This window comes from Emys orbicularis, chromosome 22 (assembly GCF_028017835.1).
Source record: "Emys orbicularis isolate rEmyOrb1 chromosome 22, rEmyOrb1.hap1, whole genome shotgun sequence".
Taxonomy (NCBI): domain Eukaryota; kingdom Metazoa; phylum Chordata; order Testudines; family Emydidae; genus Emys; species Emys orbicularis.
Window position 1 is genome coordinate 2,218,489 of NC_088704.1, and position 27,442 is coordinate 2,245,930.

The 27,442-nt window shown below is 61.3% G+C and overlaps 1 protein-coding gene across 1 annotated transcript in view; it reads right to left on the reverse strand.

Moving 5' to 3' along the window:
- The window catches only part of HSPG2 (heparan sulfate proteoglycan 2), a 171,305-nt gene that overhangs the window by 121,274 nt on the left and 22,589 nt on the right, over positions 1-27,442 (reverse strand). Inside the window, exons 2-3 of the mRNA XM_065421119.1 lie at positions 8,491-8,626; positions 6,870-6,965 (exon numbers count right to left, since the gene is read on the reverse strand). Of these exons, the coding sequence (XP_065277191.1) occupies positions 6,870-6,965; positions 8,491-8,626 (232 nt within the window). The remainder of the gene's footprint in view (positions 1-6,869; positions 6,966-8,490; positions 8,627-27,442) is intronic.

A 27,442-nucleotide genomic window follows, 5' to 3' on the forward strand; every position in this document is an offset into this window, starting at 1 on the left:
ACTGTGTTCCTGTCATCTAATAAACCTTCTGTTTTACTGGCTGGCTGAGAGTCACGGTGAATCCCAGGAAGAGGGGTGCAGGGTCCTGACTCCCCCACACTCCGTGACAACTGGTGGCAGCGGCGGGATCTACTGCACCCGGTGGACGGCGCTTCCTGCAGTAAGTGACTGGGGAGCAGTAAAACAATGGGGGATTGACGGGGACCAGGCGTGCTGAAGAGTCAGAGAGAGACGGTTATCACCCCTGGGAGTGTGTGACCAGCGAGAAGGACTTTTGCAGTAACAGGGTCCCCCGGGGGGATCGCAGCGAGTGGTCCCAGGGACGGAGGAGTCTGCAGCTCGACCCTGGCAGAGAGGTGGTGACCTCGAGAAGGGCTGGCACACTAGGGGTCTCCCTGGAAACTGTGGGGAGCGGTGAGCACCCAGGCCGGCAAGTGGCCAGCAGGAAGATGTATGCCAAGTGGCTTAAGAGCGACCTGGTGGAGCTGTGCAAGCAGAGGGGGCTGCGCAGTGGGAGGCTCACCAAAGAACAGCTCATTGCCCAGCTGGAGAAGGGAGATCGCGCGAATGAACTGATCCCTGTCTCTGAGGGAAGGAGCCCGGCAAATGCACCGCAGGCACCAGTGTCTGTCCCAGCTGGGAGTGGTCAGCCGGCTGCTGAGGGCTTCCCGAGACCCCTCCTTCCTATGCCTAGGGGAAGGGTGGGGAGGAGCCCAGCAAATACCGAGGGCACCATGACCCCCCCGGCCAGCAGGGGATCCTCCCGGCGACGCTCGGCATCCGTGGAGCGGAAGCGGCTGGAATGGGAGAAAGAGCTAAAACTGAGAGAGCTGGCAGATCGTGAACAACAGAGACAGCATGAACGAGAGGAGAAAGAGAAACAGAGGCAGCATGAAGAGAGACAGCGTCAGCATGAACTGGAGCTGGCAAGACTGAGGGGCAGCGAGCCCCCGGGTGCGGTGAGTGAGGGGGGACCCAGGACTGCATGGAGCTTTGATAAGTGCATCCTGGCCCCACGTAAGGAGGGGGAGGACATGAATGACTTCCTGGATGCCTTTGAGACAGCCTGCGAGCTGCACCAGGTTGATCCTGTGGACAGACTCCGGGTTCTCACCCCCTTACTGGACCCCAAAGCCGTGGCATTGTACCGCCAACTGGAAGAGGCGGAGAAAGGGGACTACGAACTATTCAGAAAGGCCCTGCTACGTGAGTTTGGGCTGACTTCTGAGATGTACCGGGAAAGGTTCCGGAGTCAGGATAAAACCCCTGACATCTCATATCTGCAACTAGCCGTCCGCATGGAGGGATACGCCAGCAAGTGGGCAGATGGGGCCCAGACAAAGGAGGACCTGTTTAAACTGCTGGTACTGGAGCAACTGTATGAGCGGTGCCCATCCGACCTGAGGCTGTGGTTGAGGGACAAAAAGCCAGAGAACCCGTGACACGTAGGGCGGCTGGCCAATGAGTTTGTGAAGAGCCGGTCAGGGGGTGGCAGGGAGGAGTCCCAAAGGAACAGGCCCGCCGCGATGCAGAGAGAGAGTCACCCGGGGACCTCCCAAAGGGAGAATATGGAAAATCCCCTCCCAAGGGGAATGCCCAGCGTCAGGGACAACCGACCGGTTCAAGGGGACCAACGGGTCATGAGCTGCTATTACTGCGACCAAAGAGGCCACGTTCGGGCCCAGTGCCCCAAGCTTTATTTTTTATTTATTTATTTTAAGCTCAAGGACAGACTGAGCAGACCGAACCCACACCAGGTTAACTTGGTAGAGGCCCAGACGGACGAGGGGCAGGCTTCCCAGGCAAGAGGGGCTGGCAGCTTATCAACTGCTCAAGAGAGAGAAGGGCCCCAGGCCAGCTTCTCTGGGGGGCCGGATGCCCCGGACTCAAGGTTCTCCATTTACAGGGTGGACGCGGGGCTGTCCCTGCGGAGCGAGTGCCTTGTTCCCCTGGAGGTGGATGGGAGGAAGGTCAATGGATACTGGGACACGGGCACAGAGGTGACACTGGCCCGGCCCGAGGTGGTGGCCCCAGATCGGGTGGTGCCCAACACCTTCCTGACCCTGACGGGGGTGGGTGGGACCCCATTCAAGGTGCCCGTGGCGAGGGTACACCTGAAATGGGGGGCCCAGGAGGGCCCCAAGGACGTGGGAGTGCACCACTATTTGCCCACTGAGGTGTTGATGGGGGGGGGACCTAGAGGACTGGCCAAGCAACCCCCAGAACGCCTTAGTCGTGACCCGTAGCCAGAGCCGGCGAGGGGCACTACGCCCTGACCTCGGGAAGGATGTCACATCGAGGCACAGAACCCTACCCTGGTGGGGAGGGAACACCCAAGGACAAGGCTCGGGGGGGCTGTGGCTTCCAACCCAGCCGACGAGAGGGAGCAGGTCCCCGTCCCTTCTCCAGCCGCCGAGTTCCAGGCCGAGTTGCAGAAGGACCCCTCCCTGCGGAAGCTAAGGGGCTTGGCTGACCTCAGTGTGGTACAGACCATGAGGAGAGGTTGCCAAGAGAGGTTCCTGTGGGAGAAGGGATTCCTATATCGAGAGTGGGCTCCCCCAGGGGAAGTGGAGTCCTGGGGGATCAGGAGGCAGCTGGTGGTACCCCAGAAGTATCGCTGCAAGCTACTGTACCTGGCCCATGACATCCCTCTCGCAGGGCACCAGGGAATCCGGCGCACCAGGCAGAGGCTGCTACAGAACTTTTACTGGCCTGGGGTCTTTACCAATGTCTGACAGTACTGCCGATCCTGTGACCCCTGCCAGAGGGTGGGGAAGGCCCGGGACAAGGGGAAAGCGGCTTTGAGGAGCCTTTCCAGAAGGTGGCCATGGACATAGTGGGACCTCTCAGCAAGACGACCCGGTCAGGGAAGAAATACATTCTGGTGGTGGTAGATTTCGCCACCCGCTACCCCAAGGCAGTGCCCTTATCGTCCATCGAGGCAGACACTGTGGCAGATGCGCTGCTGACCATTTTCAGCCGAGTGGGGTTTCCCAAGGAAATCTTAACAGACCAAGGGTCCAACTTCATGTCGGCCCTGCTCCGGTGCTTGTGGGAGAAATGTGGGGTCCGGCACAACTGGGCCTCAGCGTATCACCCCCAGTCCAACGGGCTGGTGGAGAGGTTCAACGGAACGCTAAAGATGATGCTAAAAACCTTTATGAACCAGCACCCGCAGGACTGGGACAAGTACTTACCTCACCTGCTGTTCGCGTACAGGGAGGTACCCCAGGAGTCAACCGGGTTTTCGCCTTTCGAACTGTTATATGGAAGGCGGGTAAGGGGGCCCCTAGACCTGATGAGAGACGAATGGGAGGGGAAGGCCACTCCTGATGGAGAGTCGGTGGTGGAGTATGTCCTGACCTTCCGGGAAAGACTTGCCGAGCTAATGGGTCTGGCCAGGGAGAATCTGGTCAGAGCCCAGAGGAAGCAGAAGGTCTGGTATGACCGCACAGCGCGGGCCCGCGCCTTCGCCACCGGGGATCAGGTGATGTCCTCATCCCCATGAGGAAAAACAAACTCCAGGCCACCTGGGAAGGGCCCTTCAAGGTTGTCAAGCAACTAAACGAGGTAAACTATGTGGTGGAGCTGTCGAACCGGGCACACCACCGCCGGGTGTACCATGTGAATATGATGAAGCCATATTATGACAGGGGGAATGTGGTGTTGGCCGTGTGTGGACATTGGGAGGAGCAGGAAGATGACCCTTTAGTAGATCTATTCCCTGGGACAAGAGCTGGTTTCCCCCTGGAAGCAATTCCCCTCTCTGATCAGCTGACCCCGGCCCAGCAAGCTGAGATCAGAGGGGTGTTGCATCTGTACCAACAGCTGTTTTCCAACCAGCCTGGACGCACTAATCTGACTGTCCACCGGGTGCAGACAGGATCGCACCCGCCTATAAAATGCTCCCCCTTCCGAGTCACAGGGAAAACTGCTCAGGACCTGGAAAGAGAGGTCGGGGACATGCTGGCTTTGGGGGTGATCCAGCCATCTTCCAGCCGTTGGGCCTCGCCGGTGGTGCTGGTCCCCAAAAAGGACGGGTCGATCCGGTTCTGTGTGGACTATCGGAAGCTCAATGCCATCACTATAGCCGATGCCTACCCCATGCCCAGGCCTGACAAGCTCCTAGACAAGCTGGGAGGCGCTCGGTACCTTACCACCATGGATCTTACAGAAGGCTACTGGCAAGTGCCGCTGGATGCAGATGCCAGGCTGAAATCGGCCTTCATCACCCCTCTGGGGCTCTATGAGTTCCTGACCCTGCCTTTCGGCCTCAAGGGAGCGCCGGCCATCTTCCAGCGCCTGGTGGATCAGCTACTGAGGGGGATAGAGAGTTTTGCCGTGGCGTATATTGACGACATCTGTGTCTTTAGCCAGACCTGGGAGGACCACATGTCCCAGGTCAAACAAGTGCTGGACCGACTCCAGGAGGCTGGGCTGACCGTAAAACCTGAGAAGTGCAAGGTGGGGATGGCTGAGGTATCCTATCTAGGCCACCGGGTGGGGAGCGGCTGCCTAAAGCCGGAACCAGCCAAAGTGGAGATGATCAGAGACTGGCCCGCTCCGCAAACCAAAAAGCAGGTCCAAGCCTTTATTGGGATGGCGGGGTACTATCGAAGGTTCGTGCCCCACTTTAGCTCCATAGCCGCCCCCCATCACTGAACTGTGCAAGAAGGCGAAGCCAGACAAGATGGTCTGGACCAAGGAGTGCCAGGAGGCTCTCCGGGTGCTGAAGGAAGCTCTGGTCAGTGGTCTAATTCTGGCAAAACCAGACTTTGACAAGCCCTTTATGGTGTTCACCGACGCCTCAGACACAGGACTGGGGGCGGTGTTAATGCAGGAGGATGAAAAGGGGGAGAGACACCCCATCGTGTACCTGAGCAAGAAGTTGCTACCCCGGGAGCAGAACTACGCGGCCATCGAGAAGGAATGCCTGGCCATGGTGTGGGCCCTCAAGAAACTAGAGCCATATCTCTTTGGGAGACACTTCACCGTGCACACCGGCCACTCTCCCCTGACCTGGCTGCACCAGATGAAAGGAGGCAATGCCAAGCTCCTGAGGTGGAGCCTGCTCCTGCAGGATTATGACATGGACGTGGTCCATGTGAAGGGAAGTGCCAACCTGATAGCGGACGCGTTGTCCTGGAGAGGGGGCCCTGAACTTCCCCAGGTCACTGGTCAGAATGACCCCGCTCAGTTCAGTCTCGAAGGGGGGAGAGATGTGACGGAGCAGGGAGCGGGGCAGATTTGACCTGGGAATGTTGCAGGGGGGTTGCATGGGGATGGGGGACTTCCCTTGAAGGAAGCTACCTGAGCTGTAACCTGAGCCAGGATGGGGGTTGGGAGAAATAACACCTTCTGCCCGGGGGACTGAACAAAGGAGAGGAGGAGCAGAAGGGAGCGGGGAGAAAGCTGCTGGAGGAGTTTTGGTTTGGTTTCAGTTTGGGCTGGGTGGTGCAACGCAGGGAACCCCAAGCTGGGGTCTAAGCTCCCTAAACCCCCCAGAAGGACTTGATTGAGGGGTTCTGGTTGTACCTACACGCTCTGCTTGGGACTGTGTTCCTGTCGTCTAATAAACCTTCTGTTTTACTGGCTGGCTGAGAGTCACGGTGAATCCCAGGAAGAGGGGTGCAGGGTCCTGACTCCCGCACACTCCGTGACACATGCTGCCTCCTGCCACCACCGCCACACAGTGCCACGCTGCCTCCTGCCGTCACCGCCCCACGGTGCCACGCTGCCTCCAACCGTCACTGCCACACAGTGCCACGCTGCCTCCAATGGTCACTGCCACACAATGCCACGCTGCCTCCTGCCACCACCGCCACATAGTGCCACGCTGCCTCCAACCGCCACCGCCACACAGTGCCACGCTGCCTCCAATGGTCACTGCCACACGGTGCCACGCTGCCTCCAACTGTCACCACCACACGGTGCCATGCTGCCTCCAACCGTCACTGCCACACAGTGCCACGCTGCCTTCTGCCACCACCGCCACATAGTGCCACGCTGCCTCCAACCGCCACAGCCACACAGTGCCACGCTGCCTCCAACCGTCACAGCCACACAGTGCCACGCTGCCTCCAATGGTCACTGCCACACGGTGCCACGCTGCCTCCTGCCACCACCACAATACAGTGCCACACTGCCTCCTGCCACCACCACCACGCAGTGCCACGCTGCCTCCAACCGTCCGCCACACGGTGCCACGCTGCCTCCAATGGTCACTGCCACACGGTGCCACGCTGCCTCCTGCCACCACCACAATACAGTGCCACGCTGCTTCCTGCCACCACCACCACACAGTGCCACGCTGCCTCCTGCCACCATCGAGCCAGGGCCTTCACAGCACCAGCGGCCAACCCTGCCCGCCCCGCCTCTCTGCCATGCTTGCACCCCAGCCCCACCCCTGCGGCCTCCCCCTGCCCCTCTCCCTTGCTTGTGCCACCCATAAATGGAGGCCATGCCCCAGGCAAGGCACAGGGATATGCCCACTCACACCCATCCCGGGTAACTCCCCTGGGGTCAGAGTGGATCCAGGCCCCATGATGCCCCCCACCTCCCTCCACGCTCGGCTCAGACTCTCCCACAGGCCCCAGGCAAACAGGCAGCATTGTCAGGCCTGTTACAAGCTGTCCTGCCCAGCCCAGCCCAGCCGGACGAGTGAGCGCTATGTGTGATGCACAGCATGCTGGGGAAGGCGGAGCAGCCCCTCAGAGCTGCCATCCGGGCATCTCAGCCCTGAGGCCTGGGCACACCCATGACATGCCAGCCCATTGGTGCCCCCCAGCAGGAAGCCGGACCGCTCTGTTGCTGCTCTTTGGCTGCAGTTTCAGCCCCGCCCACCAGCACCCACCAGCTCCACCCCTTACCCATTGACAAGAGTGTGACGCTCGGCGTCCGGCTGGTGGACAGCAGCATGTCGGGCAGTGCGATCCCACTGCCGTTCTCCCCGCTGCCGTTGCCATCTGGAATGGAAGCAGACAGAACAGGGGCCATGAGCTGCAGCCGCGGCATGGGGCTCCTGGCAGCACCACCCAGGGCCAGTCGCCCTGGGCAGTCACGCCAGCGAGGAAAGGACCAAGCCCCATGCAGGGTTCCAGGCCCATCTCCCTGGCACTGAATACCCACCTCTCTCGTGAGGGGCGGCCCGGGGACCCACGGGCCACAGCCAGGCTGCTGCGGAGCTGGGCTGGTGAAAGTGGCACCTTCTTACTCAGCTCCCTGCCTGGAGGAGCAGGCCCCAGAGTGGGGATCCTGGGCAACAGTCGCACTTGGAGCTGGTAACTCCCAGGGACAGCGCTGTGCAAACAGAGCAGGTGCCCGTCTCGTTCTCTCCAGCTCGCAGGCCAGGGCCCAGGACTGCCCGTTACTGCACTGGGCATGGTGCCGGTTCACAGGTGCCCGCTGGGGGGGCCTGCACGGGGGCATCCGGACCTGTCCTGGCTACGGACGGAGGGCATGTCCCTGCTGTCTGTCCCTGCTGGCTCATGGAGCCCCGGGGCCACCCGGGCAGGGGCTGGGAGGACAAGAGTCCTGCGGGGCCCCAGAACCATTACACGGCACCTTCAGGACTTGGCAGCGGGGGGCGCTAGATGACGCTTTAACACATTTCTGCACATTCACGTCTGTACACGCTTGCACACACACTCGTGCACACACGCATGCCCGTGCATGTAAGCACAAATGCACATGCATGCCCACTCTCCTGCTTACATCACTAGATCCTGAAATGCAAGCATGTGGGTTACACACAGACACACACCCGCACTCAGCCCTGCTCTCCACTGCGAAAGTCTCTCTGTATTACAGCGCTGGGGGAGCCGCAGGTACACTGAGCTAAGCGCCGGGGCAGGCAGTGCTGGCTTGGGGAGGTGGATTAACCCAGTCCAGGGGAGACGCTCTCTCTGGTCGGCTTAGAGCGTCCTCATTAAAGGGCTCCTGTAGCACAGCTGCACCTGCACCAATGCAGCGTTTGAAGCGCAGACCCGCCCTCGCTCCTGCACTGGCCACCCCCAGGGCTCTCGCTCAGGTCTGGATTTGGGGCTCTCTGGCCCAAAGGGGCGTCAGGGTCTAGCTCTTTGGGGCAGGCGGGGTTAACAAGCCTGCTCTGAAGGGGACAGTTTGCTCCCTCCCACCTGCTTTGATGCCTGCTCCCAGGATGGAGCCCAGCACTGCAGGCTGCCGAGGGCAGATGGCAGCAGTCAGGAAAGGCTGGGCTCCCCCTGTATCCGCTGACCCCTCTCCAAGGCGGGGCAGCCCAGCACTTCCCCCCAGCACGTCAGGGCTGCAAAGCCCCTGCCTGGGTGGGAGCGTTCGCCCCATGTCCCCAGGGCGCTGGGGCACAGGGGTATGAGAGCAGCCGTGCATTTGGGGGCCACAGGAACTGGCCCTGTCCCTCTCTCAGCAGGAGCAGGGGCTGTCAGTGGGGCGGGAAGCACAGATCTCGAAGCCCAGGCTGGGGAGGGCACGCTGGAGCCTCGCAGCCCCTACCTCCTGAGGCCTCATCTGCCAGCATGTCTTCGTCATCGGAGAGATCGGCGTCACTCAACCAGGGTGTGCCCGCTGGGTCAGACTCTGTGTCCTCAGGGAAAGAGGCTTCGTTCAGCCCCTGGGCAGCGTGAGAGACCTGCCGGAGAGAAGCCCAGACAGCATCAGTCAGTGGCCAGCCCTTCCTCTTGGCAAATCAGAACCCAGGCAGGATCAGCGCCCAGAGCACCCCTCGTGCATGGGATCCAAGGGGCAGGGCTTGAGGGTGCACCCGGCACACTGCCCCAGTGCTCCCTTGAGCAGGGGAAACTTCAGGGCTCGTCTGGCCGAGGGAGAGTCGCCCTCTCACTGCAACAATGCTCCAGGGGCCAAGCGGCGCTGGCAGGAATGCAGTCACTTCCCTGGCACTGGGGTGGCACTGTGCAGCTGCCTGGGTGCAAGCACCCCCCAGGCCACTTGGCTTTGCTCCACCCGGCGTCGAGCGCAGGAGGCGACGCCGGATAGTGCCCCTGCCCCTCTGTCAGGCTGCTCTACGATTTACGACTGGGCTGCATTCTGCCCTGTGTCTGACCCACACTCCCTCTTTGGCCGCGTGCGGTAGGGGATTAGCAGCCTGCGATGGAGGGAGGGCACTCCCCGAGAAGCTCTAGGGACCAGGTGAAAGAGACAAGCATGCTTCTGAGCCATTCAAATGCAGGCAACCCCCTGGGACTGGCTCAGAGATCAGCAGGTTAAAAATTCCCGCTGGGAACCACCAAGGTCCAGGCAGCAGCAGAGCCCAGTGAGTGATGGCTGCCTGAGGGGCAAAGGGGGCAGTAACCAGCCAGGTGCAATAGGACATGAGTAACGGAGCAGGGGAACGGATGCCCCACAGAAGCCAAACTCACTTTAAATCAACTGTACAAAGGAAAAATAGGTTGGACGATTATAATACCATGCGTAGAAACCTGGTTCCAGTTAGTCTCAAGAACATAAGAATGGTGCTACTAGGTGAGATCAATGGTCCATCTAGCCCAGTCTCCTGCCCTCCGACAGTGGCCAATGTCAGGTGCCTCAAAGGGCAATTATCGAGTGCTCCATCTCCTGTCCTCCACTACCAGCTTCTGGCAAACAGAGATTTAAGGACACCCAGAGCAGGGGGTGGCATCCCTGCCCATCCTGCCTAATCACCATTGATGGGCCTATCCTCCATGAATTTATCTCATTCTTTTTTCAACCCAGATTTACTTTTGGCTTTCGCAACATCCCCCAGCAAGGAGTTACACAGGTTGACTGTGCGTTGTGTGAAGAAATACTTCCCTCTGTTTATTTTAAACCTGCTGACTATTAATTTCATTTGGTGACCCCTAGTTCTCGTGTTATGTGAAGGAGTAAACAACACTTCCTTATCTACTTTCTCCACACCAGTCATGATTTTATAGACCTCTCTCATATCCCGCCTTAGTCGTCTCTTTTCCAAGCTGAAAAGTCCCAGTCTTATTAATCTCTCCTCATCTGGAAGCTGTTCCATATCCATAATCATTTTTGTTGCCCTTTTCTGAACCTTTTCCAGTTCTAATATATCTTTTTTTGAGATGGGGTGACCAGAACTGCACGCAGTATTCTAGATGGATTTATAAAGAAGCAATAATTCCCATGGATTTATATAGAGGCAATATATTTTCTGTCTTATTATCTCTTTAAGATCTCTTTCTTGAGTGGTAACAGCTAATTTAGACTCCATCATTAAATATGTATAATTGGGTTGATGTTTTCCAGTGTACATTACTTTGCATTTATCAATATTGAATTTTATCTGTCATTTTGTTGCCCAGTCACCCAGTTTTGTGAGATACCTTGTAAGTCTTCACAGTCAGCTTTTGACTTAACTTTCTTGAGTAGTTTTGTATCATTTGCAAATTTTTACATCTCTGTTTACCCTTTTTCCAGATCATTTATGAATATGTGGAATAGGACTGGTCCCAGTACAGACCCCTGGGGGACACCACTATTTACCTCTCTCCATTCTGAAAACTAACCATTTATTCCTACCCTTTGTTTCCTCTTTTTAATTCATTACTGATCCATGAGAGGACCTTCCCTCTTATCCCATGACTGCTTACTTTGCCTAAGAGCCTTCGGTGAGGGACCTTGTCAAAGGCTTTCTGAAAGGCCAAGTACACTATATCCACTGGATCCCCCTTGTCATGTTTGTTGACCTGCCTCATAGAAGTCTAGTAGATTGTTGAGGCATGATTTCCCTCTACAAAGACCATGTTGACTCTGTCCCAACAAACCATGTTCATCTATGTGTCTGATAATTCTGTTCTTTGCTATAGTTTCAGCCAGTTTGCCCAGTACTGAAGTCAGGCTTACTGGCCTGTAACTGCTGGGATCACGTCTGGAACCTTTTTAAAAAATCAGCATCACATTAGCTATCCTCCAGTCATTTGGTACAGAAACTGATTTAAATGATAGGTTACAAACTACAGTTAGTAGTTCTGCAATTTCATATCTGAGTTCCTTCAGAACCCTTCGGGGAATCCCATCTGGGCCTGGGGACTCCTTACTATTTAATTTATGCATTTGTTCCAAAACCTCCTCTAAGGACCCCTCAATCTGGGGCAGCTCCTTGGATCTGGTTTTGTTCGGCTGTCTCTAATTCCTGCGGGGGGTGGAGGAGAGGCTGTTAATTAGGGACATTAAAGCAAGAACACAAGGCAATGGGGAATCAGGCCCTGCCAAATGAACGGAGCCTGGAGTGTGGAGGTGACCGGCCAGAGGGAGTCCCCGAGGGCCCTCAGCCCCAGGACATCGGGGATGGTCAGAGGTCTCCCCCCTGCTGTGGAGCCAGGTGCCAGCACCCCACACGGAGCAGGCTGGGGGCTGGGGCCAGGGCAATCAGCTGAGGACTGCTGCAATGACGGGGTGCCAGGGGAGGAATAGGCTCTGCCAGGCTCTGTGTTCTGTGTTCTGACCAGCTCTGCGGGGGCCTGAGCAGGGGCGCAGGCAGCCCCAATTCAGTACCAGGCAAATTGGTTGCTACTATAGTAAAGAGCAGAATCAGCCCCCCAGAGGAACACAATATGTCCATGTCCAGAGTGCAGGCAGCAGCAAAGGAAAGGGAGACACAGACCAGCAGGGGAAGTTCCTTGGGGTGTGTGGGGGGGGGGCCTTTGACCCTCCCTCTGCTGGGGACTCTGACCGACAGTGTGAGCACAGCAGTGGCCAGCGCCCGCCCTGCGGGCCGAGTCCTGCCCTGGCCCACAAGTCTCCATCTCTAGCCTCCATGAGAAGCCAGTTATGCAGCCGAGGCCCATGTAGTCACCTCAGCCAGGGCAGCGCTGCCCGAGGAGAGTGCTGAGCTGGGGATGGGCGCGTGGGAAGCAGATCTGGGGGCTCGCGCGTCGCTCCTGCATCCCACTGACTGAGCTCCCAGCAGCTCAGCACCAGCCAACACGCGGGCGCTGGCTCGTTACTGACGCTGCAGCCAGCTGGAACCACCCACCTGGCAGCCGCCCGCACGGGCCAGTGTTCACTGCAGGCTCCTGGCATGGGCTCACCGACATTGCTCAGCAGTAAAGTCATGCTGGCCTTTGCGGGAGGGGAAGGGGCAGTGAGCTCATCTCCAGCCACCCACCCGCATTCCTGGGATGCTCGGAGGATGTTCCCACAGCCCCCCAGGGCCACGTGCTCGCAGCTGACCTGTGCTGTGGCCATGAGCTCAGCCCATGGAATGCCGGTGCAGAGGGGGGATCCCCAGACAGCTCCTCAGCTGGGGCATCATTCCCCTCAGCAGGGCTCAGCACGCGCCTCCCCTCCCCGTGGTGTCGGAGCGTCCCCTGCCACTGGCTGCTCCTAGGGGGGCTGTTCTCAGCTCGGGCTCTGCTCCCCCCACATGGCCAGCCCCCCAGGAGTGACCTTGGGGAGTGGAAACAGCCCCACGGGTGGCTATGCAACCGCACAGATGGCACAGGCTGAACGGAGCTCAGAAAGGGAGGCCACTGGGCGCTCGCTCCAGAGACGTGCCCACAGTGCGGGGCCCGGCTCACCCCGCCGGAGCTGCCTCCCCCGGGCACAGGGCCCAGCTCACCCCACTGAAACTGCCTCCCCCTGGGCGCAGGGCCCAGCTCAGCCCACCGGAGCCACGTTCCCTTCCAACTGGCCCCACCTCATTGTGGGGGCTTCCACCGCTAGCTGCAGTCACCCCCAGCCCCGCTGCCGGCCCTGCCCGCAGGGGAGATACGTCTTTGGCACTGAGGTGCCCGTGCAGGCCGGAGAAGGCCTGAAAGCGTTTGTCCATGGGGTTGTCAGCCTGCCGGGTTTTTCCTTACAGATCTCAGGTGACGGGGAGCCAGGGCTGGGCGCTGGGTGCTCTTGCCCCGAGTCTTCCCCGGACACGTCCTTCCTAGCTCTGCTCATTCGGTGCCAACATGAAACTGGCACTGCTGGCTCAGAAACCCCTCCTCTCCTCTCCCACACCGCGTGGTGACTGCAGCTTCCAGTCCCCAGCTCCCAGATGTCCACAGAGACTCCTGGGGCAGACAAGACCTGGTCCAAAGCAGCCTCTTTTCTTGAACCTCCCGATGTCAGTGGGCCCCGCACCCCAATGCATCAGGACTGTCCTCTCTGGGCACCGCACTGGGGGCCTGGCCTGCTGCACCCTTCCCTCCTCCCACACTCCAGCTGAGCTCCACAGCACCCGCGGCCACCCAGGCTTCCCTGGCACTGCTCCCTGGAGTGGACGTGGCCGCTAGGTGCAGCATCCTGGCAAATGCCAGCTCGGGCCACCTACATTCTGGGTAACCCCATGTCAGTCTTCTTCACGCCCACTCCCCCATGGGCACACAGCGCTGTGCACTGTTCAACAGCCTCCACCCCGGAGGCAGCTGCATTTCCGTGGCAGGGGGCACTGATCCCCGGCCCATGAACCTGGAGTGACTCAGATTTGCACCAGGGAAAACATGAGCAGAGTTTGGCCCGTGCACTATCCAGCCCTTTGAGATCCTTCAGGCAGGAAGGCGCGAGGGGACGGCCCCCAGCAGCAAACTCAGCACCAGTGGGAACTAGTTCAGTGCAGCTCAGAGCAGGGCTGGGGCCAGCACTTTGCATGTCATGCAAGAGGCCCAGGGCAGATGGCCATGTGCCCCCTGCTCCCAGGGGCAGCAGGGAGGGGGCATGCTGGCAGCAACACCCCTGCAGCCTCCTTCTGCAGCACGGATGGGGGCTGGCATACCACTACCTAGGGGTGAACTGTGGCACGTGCTCCTGCCCCAGAGCTGAGGACTGGGGAGCCCACCTCAGACTGGAGGAAACAAGATCTGGCCTCTGGCGTTGGCCCTGGGGCGGCAGCGCCAGCCAGGTGGCTGCATTGTCTCTCGCCCTGGGGTGGAGCTGAAGGGGATCCACATGCACGGGCCATGTGTCCCCCGGGCAGAGCTGAACCCCCAAGCCAGCTCCCAGCACTGCCTCATCGCTCTGGCAGGAAGCAGGATGCTGACTTCCACCCGGGACTCATCTTACAATGATTAAAGCAAAGCAACATCCCCAAGCTGGCCAGGCCGTCAGCAGGAAACGTGGGGGGCAGGGGCCTGCACTCCTCCACTTAGCCCTGGGCCTGTGGTGGGAAGGACAGGGGCTCTCACCCCACTAGAGCCTCCTGCCCCACAAGCTATGCCGAAACTGCTTCAGCTCACAGAAATGCAGCCAGCTCTGGGTGGGAGGCAGCAGGAGTTGAACAGTGCACACCAATGCTGCTTTGGGATGTGAAGTGGAGAAGAATCTGTATGAAAGTGCAGGGGGATTCGGGGGGCAGGATTCACTTCCCTCCTGTGTCCAAAGCAGGGCACAGGCCCCTACGGGTAAATGGGCACAGGCCCCTTTTCACGTGGTGTCTGAAAGACACCCCCTGCGGCAGCAAACCCCCCTCCTGAGAAACCCACGCTGCTCCCTGCAGCACAGTGCCCCTGGCTCAAAGGGGAGAGCGCCCCCGCTGGGTCCCTGCAGCACCATGCCCCAGTGCCACGCTGGGCATTGGCTCAGCACAGACTGCAAGGGAAGAGCCACCCACCCCGCTCCCTGCAGCAGCGTCTCTCCACTTCCTACTCTGGGCAGGTGCAAAGGGAAGGACGCCCCTGCTGGATCCCTCACAGCCCCGCACGGGCCTGCCCAGGACTGAAGCCACCATGAAATAAGCTAGAAGTGGGAGCTCTTGGCAGGGGCTTGGGTGGGGCAGGGAGTGACATGACCCTGGCAGAGCACCTAGCACCAGCTCTGAGCCCACGTGCCCACCCTGAGCACATCCAGCCCCTGCCCACCGTGTGCCCCGCCCAGAACAGCTGCAATCCAGCCCACGCGCTGGGAGAACCAACCACGGCCCAGTTCATCGGGGGAGGGGGGGCTCACCCACCCCAGCAGGCAAGGGAAGGGGGAGGGGCCCCACAAGGCAGCTCCCTGCCCAGGAGCAGGGAGAGAAGACGCATTGGGGTGGCAGGGTGGGCACCTCCCAGGACACAGAATGGCCTGAGGGCCAACCCCCCCATTCCTCCTGTCCTTCTCCCCAGAGGTCAGCAACCTCCTCCCCTGCTGCACCCCCAGGGCCAGCTCCCAGTCTCCTCCCCTGAGCCCCACTCATTCAGCCCATCACATTACAGGGGGCACATCCCAGCACAGTGATCGCGCCCACAGCCAGCCCCTACTGCCAGCCGGTGGCCCTGGCGGGGTCCCCTCCTGGGGCAGCTTGGGCGCCGGCTCCCCTGCCCTCTCCCCCCGCCCCGCTGGCAGCGAGTGGCCTGGGGCATCAGACCGCGACGAGGCAGGAATTCGTCACAGCAGCATTTTCCTGTGCAAACACACCGGGTCATTATTCCCGGGTGATCGGCGCGGGGACAAAGGCCTGATGGAAACAGAAAAGGTATTTAATCAGCCCCAGCTGTCTGAATGGGCATGAAAAGGCCAAGGGGAAACAGGAGCTGGCGATCCATGCAGTCTGCAAATGCCAGCATGGCACCATGCCAGGCTCCACGCACACAGCCCCCAAGAGCCCAGCACTGCTGCGCTCCCAACCTGGATGGCACTAGGTGTCCCTATTTGCCCCCCATGCCACCCTCTGCCAGCTTGGCATCTCTCCCGGAACTCGCTGGGAACAATGAGATCTCCTACAACCAGGTGCCAACAGGGTGCAGGTAGAGGGAACTCTGTGGCACTGATGCCACACGCACTGATGGAGACGAGGGCATGATCTCCCAGCCTGGGGTACAGCCTGGCACGGGGGCCCTGCGGAAAGTGGAATGAAGACATGATGCCCAGCTGGGGTTAAGCTCCAGCCTGGCACGGCCACATGTCCCAGCCACCCACGGACCTGCCCAGACCCTGGGCACACAAGCCTCAGTGAGTGGCAGCCACTGACCCAGCGAGCAGGTGCGAGCGCAGCCCCTCTAGCACAGCAAGGAAGTGGGCAGAGGTCACTTCAAAGGGACCAGCTGCTATGCCCAGGCCTGTGCCAGGCTTGGGGCACACCAGCCACAGCGCTGTGGCTTGGAGTTTGCAGGCGGGTCACTGCAGTGTCTGCCAGCCAGCACCCAGGCACCCAATCAGCAGGCACATGGCACGGCACTGCGGCTGAGGGTCCCCCCAGGGGGCAGCCAGCCAGGGGCCACAGCTGGAACCACCTGAACTGGTCTGTGCCCCAGCCCCAGCCCGCATGGGGTGGGCATGCTGAGGGGCTCTCCCCCTGGGAGAGCCTCTGTGTCTCTCCTGGAGTGCCCCCCAGTCTTGCCCCAGCAGCCCCTTTGGAGGGCTCTGATCTGCTGCAGCCAGAGGGTGCTGGGCCCAGGCTGCATGGATGGGTCTAAGGCTCACAGATGTCTCCCAAAAAAACAGGCCACCAGCCATACCCCCAAGGCACCGGCGGCTCTGGGCTGGAGGGACCCCTAAGCCCAGGGCTGGGGGTGCTGAGGGTTGAGACTGGCACACACTGCCCCCTGCTCTGCTCAGGGCAGGAAGGAAGCTGAGGCCAGACCCCATCACCGGCTCTAATCTTAGTCTTGGGGCTCGGCCCAGCCCCTCGGAGGAGGCTGCCCCCAGCCTGACGTGATGTCTGGCCCGGCCCGTTCTCAGCAGGATCCTCCCTGCTCCTGGGGGCTCCCCCCAGCAGAAGCGCCCTCGCCCCAACCCACATATCCCAGCCAAAGAGCACTGGAGGCGCTGCCCCTGAGCGCCATGCCTGGCAGGGCCAGCAATGATGGGAGGTGTGCAGACCCAGACATGGCACAAAGGAGCAGGGCAGGCAAACGGGCGCTGCCTGGGCCCACGATCCAGGCACAAGCTGATGCCCCCCAGTGTGGTCAGCCTGTGGAACTCATTGTCACAAGTGTCTCTGCGGCCAAGAGCCCAGCAGGGTTTCACACAGGCCTGGGCACCTACAAGGAGCCTTGACAAGAGATGGCAGAAGGAGTCTAAACCCTCCCATCTCCAGCCATGGGCCAAGCGAGTAACTCCACCGTCACCTCGGGTTGTCGGCCCTCCCACTGCAGCAACTGCTGGGTTGTCAGGCCAGGAGCCAGGGCTCAGCCCCATGGCAGTGCCACAGCAGCAGGGCACACAAGGACATGGGCCCACAGGCTTCCACAGGACAACGGACCCTGCTCAGCATCAGTCATGGCGTGGCTGGGACATTGCGTCATTGCGGGACAGCAGAGATTGTGAGTAGCGCCACTCCCTTGTGCCTGGCCCCCGCGCCCACCTCAATCACTGCCAGAGTCCCACACTGAGCCCCTGCACCCCTTGCCCATCACCACCATCAGCCCACGCCCGCCTCCGTCACTGCCAGGCAGCTGCCAGCCGAGGGCCAGCAGCAGAAGCAGGGTGGCTCACGCAGGCCTGGAGGGCGAAGCTCCAACCCCCAGAAAAAGGCACTGGCCTCCAGCCCCCTCTCCCCTACCCCAGCCCCAGGCTACCCTGTAGCAGCACCTCCCCCAGTTGTGACAACACCTTTCCTCCTCCCCTCCCCCCATCCGGGAGCGCTGCTGGCTCCCCCTCCCTCACACTTTCCAGGGCCCCCTTTCAACTGAGTGGGGGAGGGGGCACAGGGCACCAGTCTGGGAAGCGAGATTGGGGCTGGGCACCGGGGCCCCTGGGCTCTGAGTATAATTTCCCCCACAACAGACACACCCATTGTAACCCTGCTCCTGGACGGGGCTCCAGACCTGCCTTACCCTGAGAGCCCAGTGGCAGGGAGCCAAGGGCTCTGCCCGGCAGCCCGGGGCTTGGGGATACAGCCGTGCCCGGCTGTGCCGGGGGTTAATAGCCATACCCAGTCGCCTGGGGCTGGGGGATAGAGCCGTGCCCATCTGTGCCAGGGAGTAACAGCCCTGCCCAGTCGCCCGGGGCTGGGGGATAGAGCCATGCCCGGCTGTGCCAGGGGTTAATAGCCATACCCAGTCATCCGGGGCTGGGGGATAGAGCCATGCCCGACTGTGCCAGGGGTTAACAGCCATACCCAGTCGCCAGGGGCTGGGGGATACAGCCATGCCCATCTGTGCCAGGGGGTAACAGCCCTGCCCAGTCGCCCGGGGCTGGGGGATACAGCCGTGCCCATCTGTGCCAGGGGGTAACAGCCCTGCCCAGTCGCCCGGGGCTGGGGGATAGAGCTGTGCCCATCTGTGCTAGGGGATAACAGCCCTGCCCAGTCGCCCGGGGCTGGGGGATAGAGCCGTGCCCGGCTATGCCAGGGGCCCGGGAGGAGATGTCCTCCCAGCTCTGTGCCCCGGTCCTGGCGACCATTTTCAAAATTGCGCCAGAGACGCAGGGATGGAGACGGGGTTTTGGGGAGAGGCCTGCAGGAGGGTGACCCAATGGGTGCAGCCCCCTCCCCCATTCTCTGGGGTCCTTCAGAGTGTTATCAGTGGAGGGCCATGGGACCTCTGGGAATGCCATCCGAGGGGGAGTACCATGGTACCACAGCCCCCACCGTGGCTCCCCGGCTCAAGCCGACCTTGGGAAGGAGTGGGCAGAGGAGGGGGGGAAGAGATCCTGTCTCTGGGCCCCTCATGGGCACTTGGGCCCCCCCGTGCCCTGCACAACTGGTGCGCCAGAGAGGCAAAGCAAGTGTTGGTGGCCACCAAGGATGGGATCACGCAGCAGCAGGGGAAAATCAACCCAGCTCTGGCCGCCCGCAGACACCAGCCGCTGGGGTGGGAACAGGCGTTCCCAGGCCAGGCATCCTAGTGGGACATGCGGACTCCTTCCCCGTGGGGCAAGCTCCAAGCTGCGCAGCCCCTGGGGCCTTAGCTGGGAGCCCGCAGCAGAGCCACTCCGTGGCTCTCACCCCTGCAGGCCGCAGGACAATGGAGCCCAGCCCCCCGGGACACTCAGGCAAAGTAGAAACAGTAACTGGTAACGACAACTGGCTGCCAGTGCCTCCAGCATCGCCCAGCTGCAGGCAGATGGGGGTAGAGCTGTGGGGCTCTGCTGGGATGCGCATTGGCATCTCTGGTTTAAAACAATTATGGGCGAAATTAGATTAGAGTCAAACATACAGAGGGCAGCATGGTGCAAGTTCACTTTGGCTCTGCCGATGCCCCTCAATCCCGACCTGCAGCCCCCAACTACTCCAACCCTGAGCTCCCCACACCCAGCTCTGCCAGTGCCCCCCATGCCTCACCCACAGCCCGCCTGGCCCTGAGCTTCCCACACCCAGCTCTGCCAGTGCCCCCCATGCCTCACCCACAGCCCACCCAGCCCTGAGCTCCCCACGCCCAGCTCTGCCAGTGCCCCCCATGCCTCACCCACGGCCCGCCCAGCCCTGAGCTCCCCACACCCAGCTCTGCCAGTGCCCCCCATGCCTCACCCACAGCCCACCCAGCCCTGAGCTCCCCACACCCAGCTCTGCCAGTGCCCCCCATGCCTCACCCACGGCCCGCCCGGCCCTGAGCTCCCCACACCCAGCTCTGCCAGTGCCCCCCATGCCTCACCCACGGCCCGCTCGGCCCTGAGCTCCCCACACCCAGCTCTGCCAGTGCCCCCCATGCCTCACCCACGGCCCGCCCGGCCCTGAGCTCCCCACGCCCAGCTCTGCCAGTGCCCCCCATGCCTCACCCACGGCCCGTCCGGCCCTGAGCTCCCCACACCCAGCTCTGCCAGTGCCCCCCATGCCTCACCCACGGCCCGCCCGGCCCTGAGCTCCCCACGCCCAGCTCTGCCAGTGCCCCCCATGCCTCTCCCACAGCCCGTCCGGCCCTGAGCTCCCCACGCCCAGCTCTGCCAGTGCCCCCCATGCCTCTCCCACAGCCCGTCCGGCCCTGAGCTCCCCACGCCCAGCTCTGCCAGTGCCCCCCATGCCTCACCCACGGCCCGCCCGGCCCTGAGCTCCCCACGCCCAGCTCCGCCAGTGCCCCTCAATCCCGACTCGCAGCCCCAGTCCCCCAGAGGAAGCAACGTGTGTCCTTTGGGCAGGACTGCTACATCTCCCCAATGAGGCCCTGGCCTGGACACCAGCCCCTTCTCCCACAAGCCTCTTTTGAAAGGGCCAGGGAGTGAGACCCCCCCACAGACCGGCTCTCCCGGGAACAAGACCCCAGCGCAGACCACCGTCCTGTGGGCAGGGGCAGCACGGCCACAGAGGAGAGAGCAGCAGGTAGAAGCCATGCCACACCCTGCAGCCGCTAGGGACCCTTGGGGCTCGTCTGCACCCAGGAACGTGAAGGCGAATCAGCTCAAGCTGCCGCGTTGCCAGCGTAAAGTGCATTAGACCCATGTGGACGCGTTCACTCAGGAGTCAAGTGGTTTCGTGGCCCTATGCGGGGGAACCCTCAGTGCCTCCCAGAGTGGACCTGCTGGGAGCTAGGGGGCACAGCTCCTCCCAGGAGGCCCCCACAATCAGGTCCTGTGACTCAGACCTTCCCTCCAGCCAGGCGGGGTTCAGGGTTCACAGGGGCTCTGGGATTGCAGGCAGCAGGCAAGGGGCGCAGATTCACTCAGTCGGCCTGGCAGATGGATGGACTCTAGCCCCATATCCTCCTCTAGCGGCCGGGTGCCAGCACCATCTCCCTGCAGGTTCAGCCTCTCTCACAGACCAGAGAAAGGCCCCAGTTCTTAGAGTCCCATGCTGAGCTCACAGTCTCAGCTCTCACTTACAGATCTATTTGTTCCTACTCCGCCGTGGCAAAGAAAAGCTTGAAGCCAAGGCCTGAGTATGAGCATTGCCTGCCTGAGTCTGCAAGCAGCCTGAACCAGTAGCTCTGAGAGCTACTGAAACCTGCTGCCATTCCAGTGAGGGACAGGCCCATGCCAGGGGGAGTCTCATGTGGGGTGTGCCTATGGCTCTGGGCAGCTTTAATTTGGCCCTGTCCCCAGAGGAGACCTGGCAGTTCAGCTGAGCAAGGGGCAACATTTCTGCAGTGGGGTAATGCTGCAGGGCCACTGGGTTGGAATCCTGGGGTACTGGAGCTGGTTGGTGGTTCAATGTCCCGTTCAGATCCTGCTGCGGCATCGCTGCTCTGGGCCCAATACACACCCAAGCCCCAGGCACCACCACCCCATAGTAGAGGGGAACTCCACTGTCTAGGGGCTGCCAGTTTGGAAACTGCCCCCCTCCCCGAAATTCACTAGGATACGTTAAGAAAGAAAGAAAGAAAGCCTCAGTTTCCCTTCCCAGCCGTCTCTGTCTTGTCTGTTGAGACTGTCAGCTCTGGGGGGCTGGGACTGGCCTACTCTGTGTCTGTGCAGCACCAGCACAATGGGCCCTGAGCTCACCGCTCCGGCTATATAGCTAATAAAGAAGAAAAAGAAATGAACCCAGGAAGCTGCTGGAAATGCCTCAGTAGCGCTAGGCTGCAAATCCCTGCCCTGCGGCTGTGACAAAAATCAAGAGACTCTGCAGCCCAGACACCAACCCACTGCTAGCACTGGCTACAAAGGAGCGCTAATGGCAGAGCCAGGGCGCCCGGGCACGGGGATGGGCCGCAGCCACATGCAAAGGCAGCGGTGGGCAGAAGTGCACAGGTCCGGCACGCCCACAGACGGGCGGGCGCCCACGTAGCCGGCAGCATGCACACACGCACCACTGTCTCGCTCGCTCCTGCCCTGCAGCCAGGAAATACTGACATCACGGCTGACTTCTGGGCTATGTTTAACATCTGGGGGGGGTCATCGCCCAGAGCAGGCGAGGAGCAAAGCCCCAGGCCTGAACGCAGGGCTCTGGAATCCCGCCGGGCACTGTGTTACACCAGTTCTCCCCCAAGCTGCCCCCTCCAGCCTGGCCACCATCCAGGGCCTGGCCTGACAGCTGAGCTGACGTACATGGAGGTGCAAGGGAGTGTAACCGACACGCCAGAGAGGCAGAGGGTGTTAAACCCCCAGGAGAGGGGCTAGGAAGCCAGGACCTGCTGTCCATACGCCCCCCCCCTCAGCCCCCGAGTGCGAGTCACACCCATGTACCCCAATGCACCACGTGCCATGCACAGCACCCCCACGGCCCCCCTGGATCCCACTCCTGTAGGATGGGGATGGGGGTTCCCCCGGGAGAGATCAGCCCCCGACAGCCTGGCCCCATGTGGGAGCCAGGGCCCCTCCGCCACCAGAACAATGGTGTTCCCAAGCCTCAGAGCCGGCCCAGGGTTATTTAAAGCTCCGGGCAGCACCAGGCCCCTGCCCCCGCCCCAGCAGGAATGAGACACTTCCTGAAATTGTGCTTGGAACAGAGCGCACCAGCCAGCAGGCGGTTCAGCAGGGACTAGCAGAGGGCCCCCACCCCAAACACAGACATCCAACCCCCCCTGCGTATCCCTGCTCGCCACTCGTCTCCAACCACTGCCCCCTGCTCCACCAGCACCCCTGCCAGATGGGCAGGAGGGCCCAGGCCAGGGGATTGGAGGGTTCTCCTTGAATTGCCCAAGGCAGCCTGAAGCCCAACCCAGGGGCAGCCCCAGCTACTGCCACGGAGCCCTGCTCAGCCGGGAGCATCTATGGCAGAGGATGGTCGTGGTGCTCAGTACAGAACAGAGGCGTCTCCAGCTCGTGCCAAGCCCAGGCCCACTGCCATGGGACCCTGGACCTGCCAGAGGGGGTCAGCCAGGGGCCCAGCCAGGCCAGTCTGCCCCAACAGCAGCAGCACCAGCACTGCTGAGGCAGGGCCAGGAACGCCGCCCAGAGGGCAACTGGATTAACCCGCCTGCATCCTCCCATCAGCCAGCGCCACAATCCTTGGCAAAGCCGCAGAGCTCACCGCCCTTGCCCCGCTAAAAGCACACAGGAACTGCCCTGTTAGCGCCCGCCTGGGGCAGCCCATGCCATGCCCCGGCCTGGCTTGCCCTCCTAGCAGCTGTGTCGGTTTCACTCTCAGCTCATGGCCATCAGGGCGCCTGAGCAGATCCCAGGCAGTGTACCCAGTACGCCCACGAGTCCCAGTGAACTGCAATCCCCAGGGTCACTGCCCACCCGCCCCCCGCTACGGGAGCTGGCGTTAGTGGGGAGCTCAGCCACTTCGCTGCCACATCCCCTGATCTCAGCGACAGCCGCTCAGAACACTTGGCCAGCATCGCCCAACACCCGTCCCAGCAGCTGCTGGCGATCTGCTGCTCTCTAACACACCGCATTATGCCAACTCCTCTCTTTGGTCGGGGGGGGGGGTCCAGGCATCTCCCACCCCGCTGTGCTGAAGGCTGGCACAGAGAAATCAGGGAGCTTCCCTGCAGCGTCCTCACCCTCCTTAACTGCTCCCTTTGCCCCCATTGGTGCAGCCCTCCCCCCCGCCCCGACCCAAATGCCTGCCGTTTGACTCTACTCCAGAAATCGAGCTGGAAAACCAACCCCAGCTGCCGAATGCCAGCCCTGTGCCTTGTCCCGGTCACTGAAAGCCCCCGGCCGAGCACCAGGAAACAAAGCGCTCGGGGCCTCGGAAATCCGGCGCTGGCCACTGAACACCTAACTCTTAGTAGGGAGGCAAACTCCTATTTCAGCTCACCAGGGTAAGGGCTGCCGGAGAGCAGGCCCCTGCGGTAACATGATCTAGGACCAGATCTCCCCGCCAAAATAAACCCGCCCCCGGTTCCGAGAACCCAGGCCCCACGGCTCCCAACACAGGGCCCAATCGCTGGAGCTACAGGAAACCTCTGCTCCACTGCCACCTCTGGAAGAGCCCATCTGAGCTTCCTAAGCTGCAGCCAACCCAGGATGGGGGTCCCCACACATAGTACGGTGCTCAAGCCTGAAATCAATGGCAAAACGCCCCACCATCCCCCTCATCCCACTCCCCCATCCAGAGACCTGGATCAGGCCCCACCTTCCCACCAACCTGCCCTCCCCCCGCCCCACCAGCCAGGGTCTGGATCAGGGCCCAATAACCACTTAATTACAACCAATTTTCCAAGTGCCTGGAGCTGAGCTGCTGGGTGCAGCTGGCTCTGGGGACCAGCAGGACCTAAATCATCACAGCTGCTCACAGAGTAATTGTAATGGCCTGTCGCTCATCCCAAAATCTGCCAGTCTCTGCAGCCTTCCCAGAAACTCCCCCTCGTTCGCCACCAGAAAAACCTGCCCATTCTCCGGCCCAGCATTTTCCAACTCACATTACAGGGCTGCTCGCCCCACCGCCCCGGCTGCCACAGTCCTGCTCTACCCACACACGGCTCTGACGGTGCCCCTCAATCGTTACCCATACCCCCCTGCTATTCCCGTCCTGACCTTCCCCACCCCATGGCTCTGCCAGTGCCCTTTACTCCTGACCTGCAGCCCCTGCTGTCCCCACGTCCCCAGCTCTGCTAACAGCATCTGTGGTTATTTCCCCTTCACTTCCCTCACTGCCATTCCCTGCCATAGCTCCCGCTCCCTTCTCCAGGGCCAAAGGGTCTCGGTTTGGCTCATATACCCCTCCCCCTCCCAAGCCCTCTCACCAGCCCAGAGTGGGCGCATGGTGCGGCCCATGCACCAGGCTTGGTGCCAGGTGAGAACCCTCCGGAGAGCTGCCCCTTCAGGAGCTGGCTGTGCAAGCCAATCAGGCTGGCAGGGGAGCAGACTGGGGGTGGGGGTCAGGGCTGGTCCAGGTCCATCAGTTGTGTGTGGACAGTGGTTCTAGTTCTAGATCGGGGTGAGGGGGCTCCAGGAATGAAGTGAATGTGGCTGGGGGCGGCTCAGGGATTTGGCAAACTCAGGAGAGGTTTGTGAATCAGCAGCAAACCCGGCCCACTCGGCCCTGCCTTTACCCCACTGCTTCTCACACGCTTGGCCCCACCCTGTGCCTGTGGCTGGGGATTTGCGGGGTGCAGGACTGAGAGCCAGTTATTTATTTCAGCTCCTGACCAGCCCTGCTAGCCCAGCACTGCCTGCCCAGCTCTGGCGGTGGCCCCAGTGCCAACCATCAGCCCCCCAGCTAGCCCATCCCCCAACACCTCTGCTGGTCCAGGCCTGGCACTGCAGCCGGCAGGAATTCGGCAAAGCCTCTCCTGTTACTGGCAAAGGAAAGCAGCTCAGCAACCACCATGCCAGGGCTGCCCTCCCCTGTCCATTTCCCAGAGTCCAACCAGGTTCCACTCCTGAGACACAGGCAGAAATTGGGGGATAACCCCCCCCCCTTTTTCTGGGTTGAGGATTTCACCTCCCTGACCCTCAGCACCCGCTCTGCCCCATTCCTCCCAGTCCTACGGCCCTGCAGTCGTCTCTTTGCCTGCTCAGGGTGAAAGGCACGAGAGGTCTGGGGACCTACCCAGGAGATGCAACTGTGCCCAGCAGGACTAACCTTCCAGCCCTGGCACCAAGCACATGGGGCGATGCCTCCTGTCTGTCCCTGCCGGGCGGGAAGAAGGTATCAATCACTAGGAGGGAAGCACTGCCACAAGGGGGCGCATCCGAGCTGGCTGTCCCCCTCTTGGACTCCCCAGCTCTGCCCATATGGGGAGAAGGGAGGGGCCCGTGGGCACCCCGAGTCACGCTGCTCTGACATGCGGGGTGGGGGGAGGGGCAGAGCTCAGTGCTGCTGAAAATGGATCAGCTCAAAGCATCCCCAAAATAACCTGTCTCCCTGCTGGCCTGCCCAGCCCAAAATACCCTGCAAGCCTGCGGCAGGCTGGGGCGTGGCAGGGCTCCTGCCGCCCCCGCCCCCAGCCCCGCCGCCCGCCAGTCTGAGCTGGCCATGCAACCCATGGAGAGGGGAAGGGAGCGGGAGGGGAGGACAGGACAGGAGCGTGGGGTAGGGGGCAGGGTGTCGGGTCAAGGAAGGGTGGACATGGGGGCTGTATGAGGGGAGTGGCTGCAAAAGGCTCCCGCTCCCCTACTTGCTGGAATAGCCCCTCCTCAGGCTGGGTGCTAAGGAGGATGGACGGTGCCCTGCCACCAGCTCCCATTGGGATGGGGCACCCTGTGCTCTGGTGGGGGGCGGAGGAGAGTCTAACTCCCAGGCCTGAGCCTATTCCAGCCCCAGTGAGAGCCCACACTCAGAGGACCCCACCCAGGGAGGCCACAAGGGCCTCCAGTCACACTGAGTGGGCAGCTGTGGGGTCCATGGGAGGCACAGAACTGCCCACCTGTCCCTGGCCAGGGGAGGGCTGGGCTCTGGAAACTAGGCCAGGCCTGTGTCCTGGCCCTGCTGTCCACCCAACGCCCCGAGCAGCAGGGCCTGGTGGACAAACCATCCGTCCCACGGGCCAGGCAGAGAACGCCGCTGCGGGAAGGGACGGGGCGAGAATCCGGAGCTGGGCTCCTTCCGCCCCCTAGCCGAGGCCACGGGGGTCACTGACCCACAGCCCCACCACTGTGCTCTGCTGCCTCGTCACTCAGCTGCCAGAGAGCTGTGCCTCTAATGGGGCAGAGCCTTGCTGGCAACGGGAGGGCAGCCTGGCCAGACTGAAGCCGCACTGCTTCTCGCAGGGGTACATGGGGGGCATTGCCTTTTAAAGGGGCCGACCAACCCCCACCAGCTGTCGAGCCGCTGCCAGTTTAGCCTGGCAAGACCCTGCTTCAGTTTTACATCTTGGCCGTAAGACAGCAGCTCCAGCAGCACAGCGCCCCCTAGCGCTGCACTGGGGAGAGCATCCCCTATCATGCCCCTACACCATTGCCTGCAGCACAGCAGCCCCTATCATTGCAGGGAAGGGGTCAGCACTGACTGCAGGGGAGAGCGCCCCCTGCAGAGCCCCCCACGCTGCTCCCTGCATCGCAGCGCCCCCTAGTGCTGCGCAGGGCTACTGGGGTCAGCCCTGACTGCCGGGGAGAGCGCCCCCTGCAGAGCCCCCCACGCTGCTCCCTGCATCGCAGCGCCCCCTAGTGCTGCGCAGGGCTACTGGGGTCAGCCCTGACTGCCGGGGAGAGCGCTCCCGACTGAGTAAATTCCAGCAGCACAGAGGGTCACATTAGAAGTCTCTCCTCTAAGCTAGGACACAATCGACCCCTCTCAGCCCGTTGGCTCTAAATAGGGTGACCAGATGTCCCAATTTTATAGGGACAGTCCCGATTTTGGGGTCCTTTTCTTATATAGGTTCCTATTACCCCCCAGCCCCTGTCCCGGTTTTTCACATTTGCTGTCTGGTCACCCTAGCTCTAAATAAATTAATGGAGATATACCTATCTCCTAGAACTGGAAGGGACCTCGAAAAGTCATCGAGTCCAGCCCCCTGCCTTCACTAGCAGGACCAAGTACTGATTTTGCCCCAGATCCCTAAGTGGCCCCCTCAAGGATTGAACTCACAACCCTGGGTTTAGGAGGCCAATGCTCAAACCACTGAGCTAGCCCTCCCCCTGGGCCCCAATCCCAGCCCACAGCAGGGCCAGATTATAAACAGCCCCGGGGTCAGTTAACCTCCCTCATCAGGAGAAGCGATGGGCTGAAACCACAGCAGGGGAAACTGCTCCTGGGCACTGGGTATGGGGAAGCTACAGGGGGGGGGGGGGGAGAGAGGGAGGGGGGGGGGAGGAATGTCTGGGGCAGCTTAGAGAGATTTAACTCCGTCTTGCCCAGCTGCAGGGAGAGGCCCTTGCAGAGCCATCA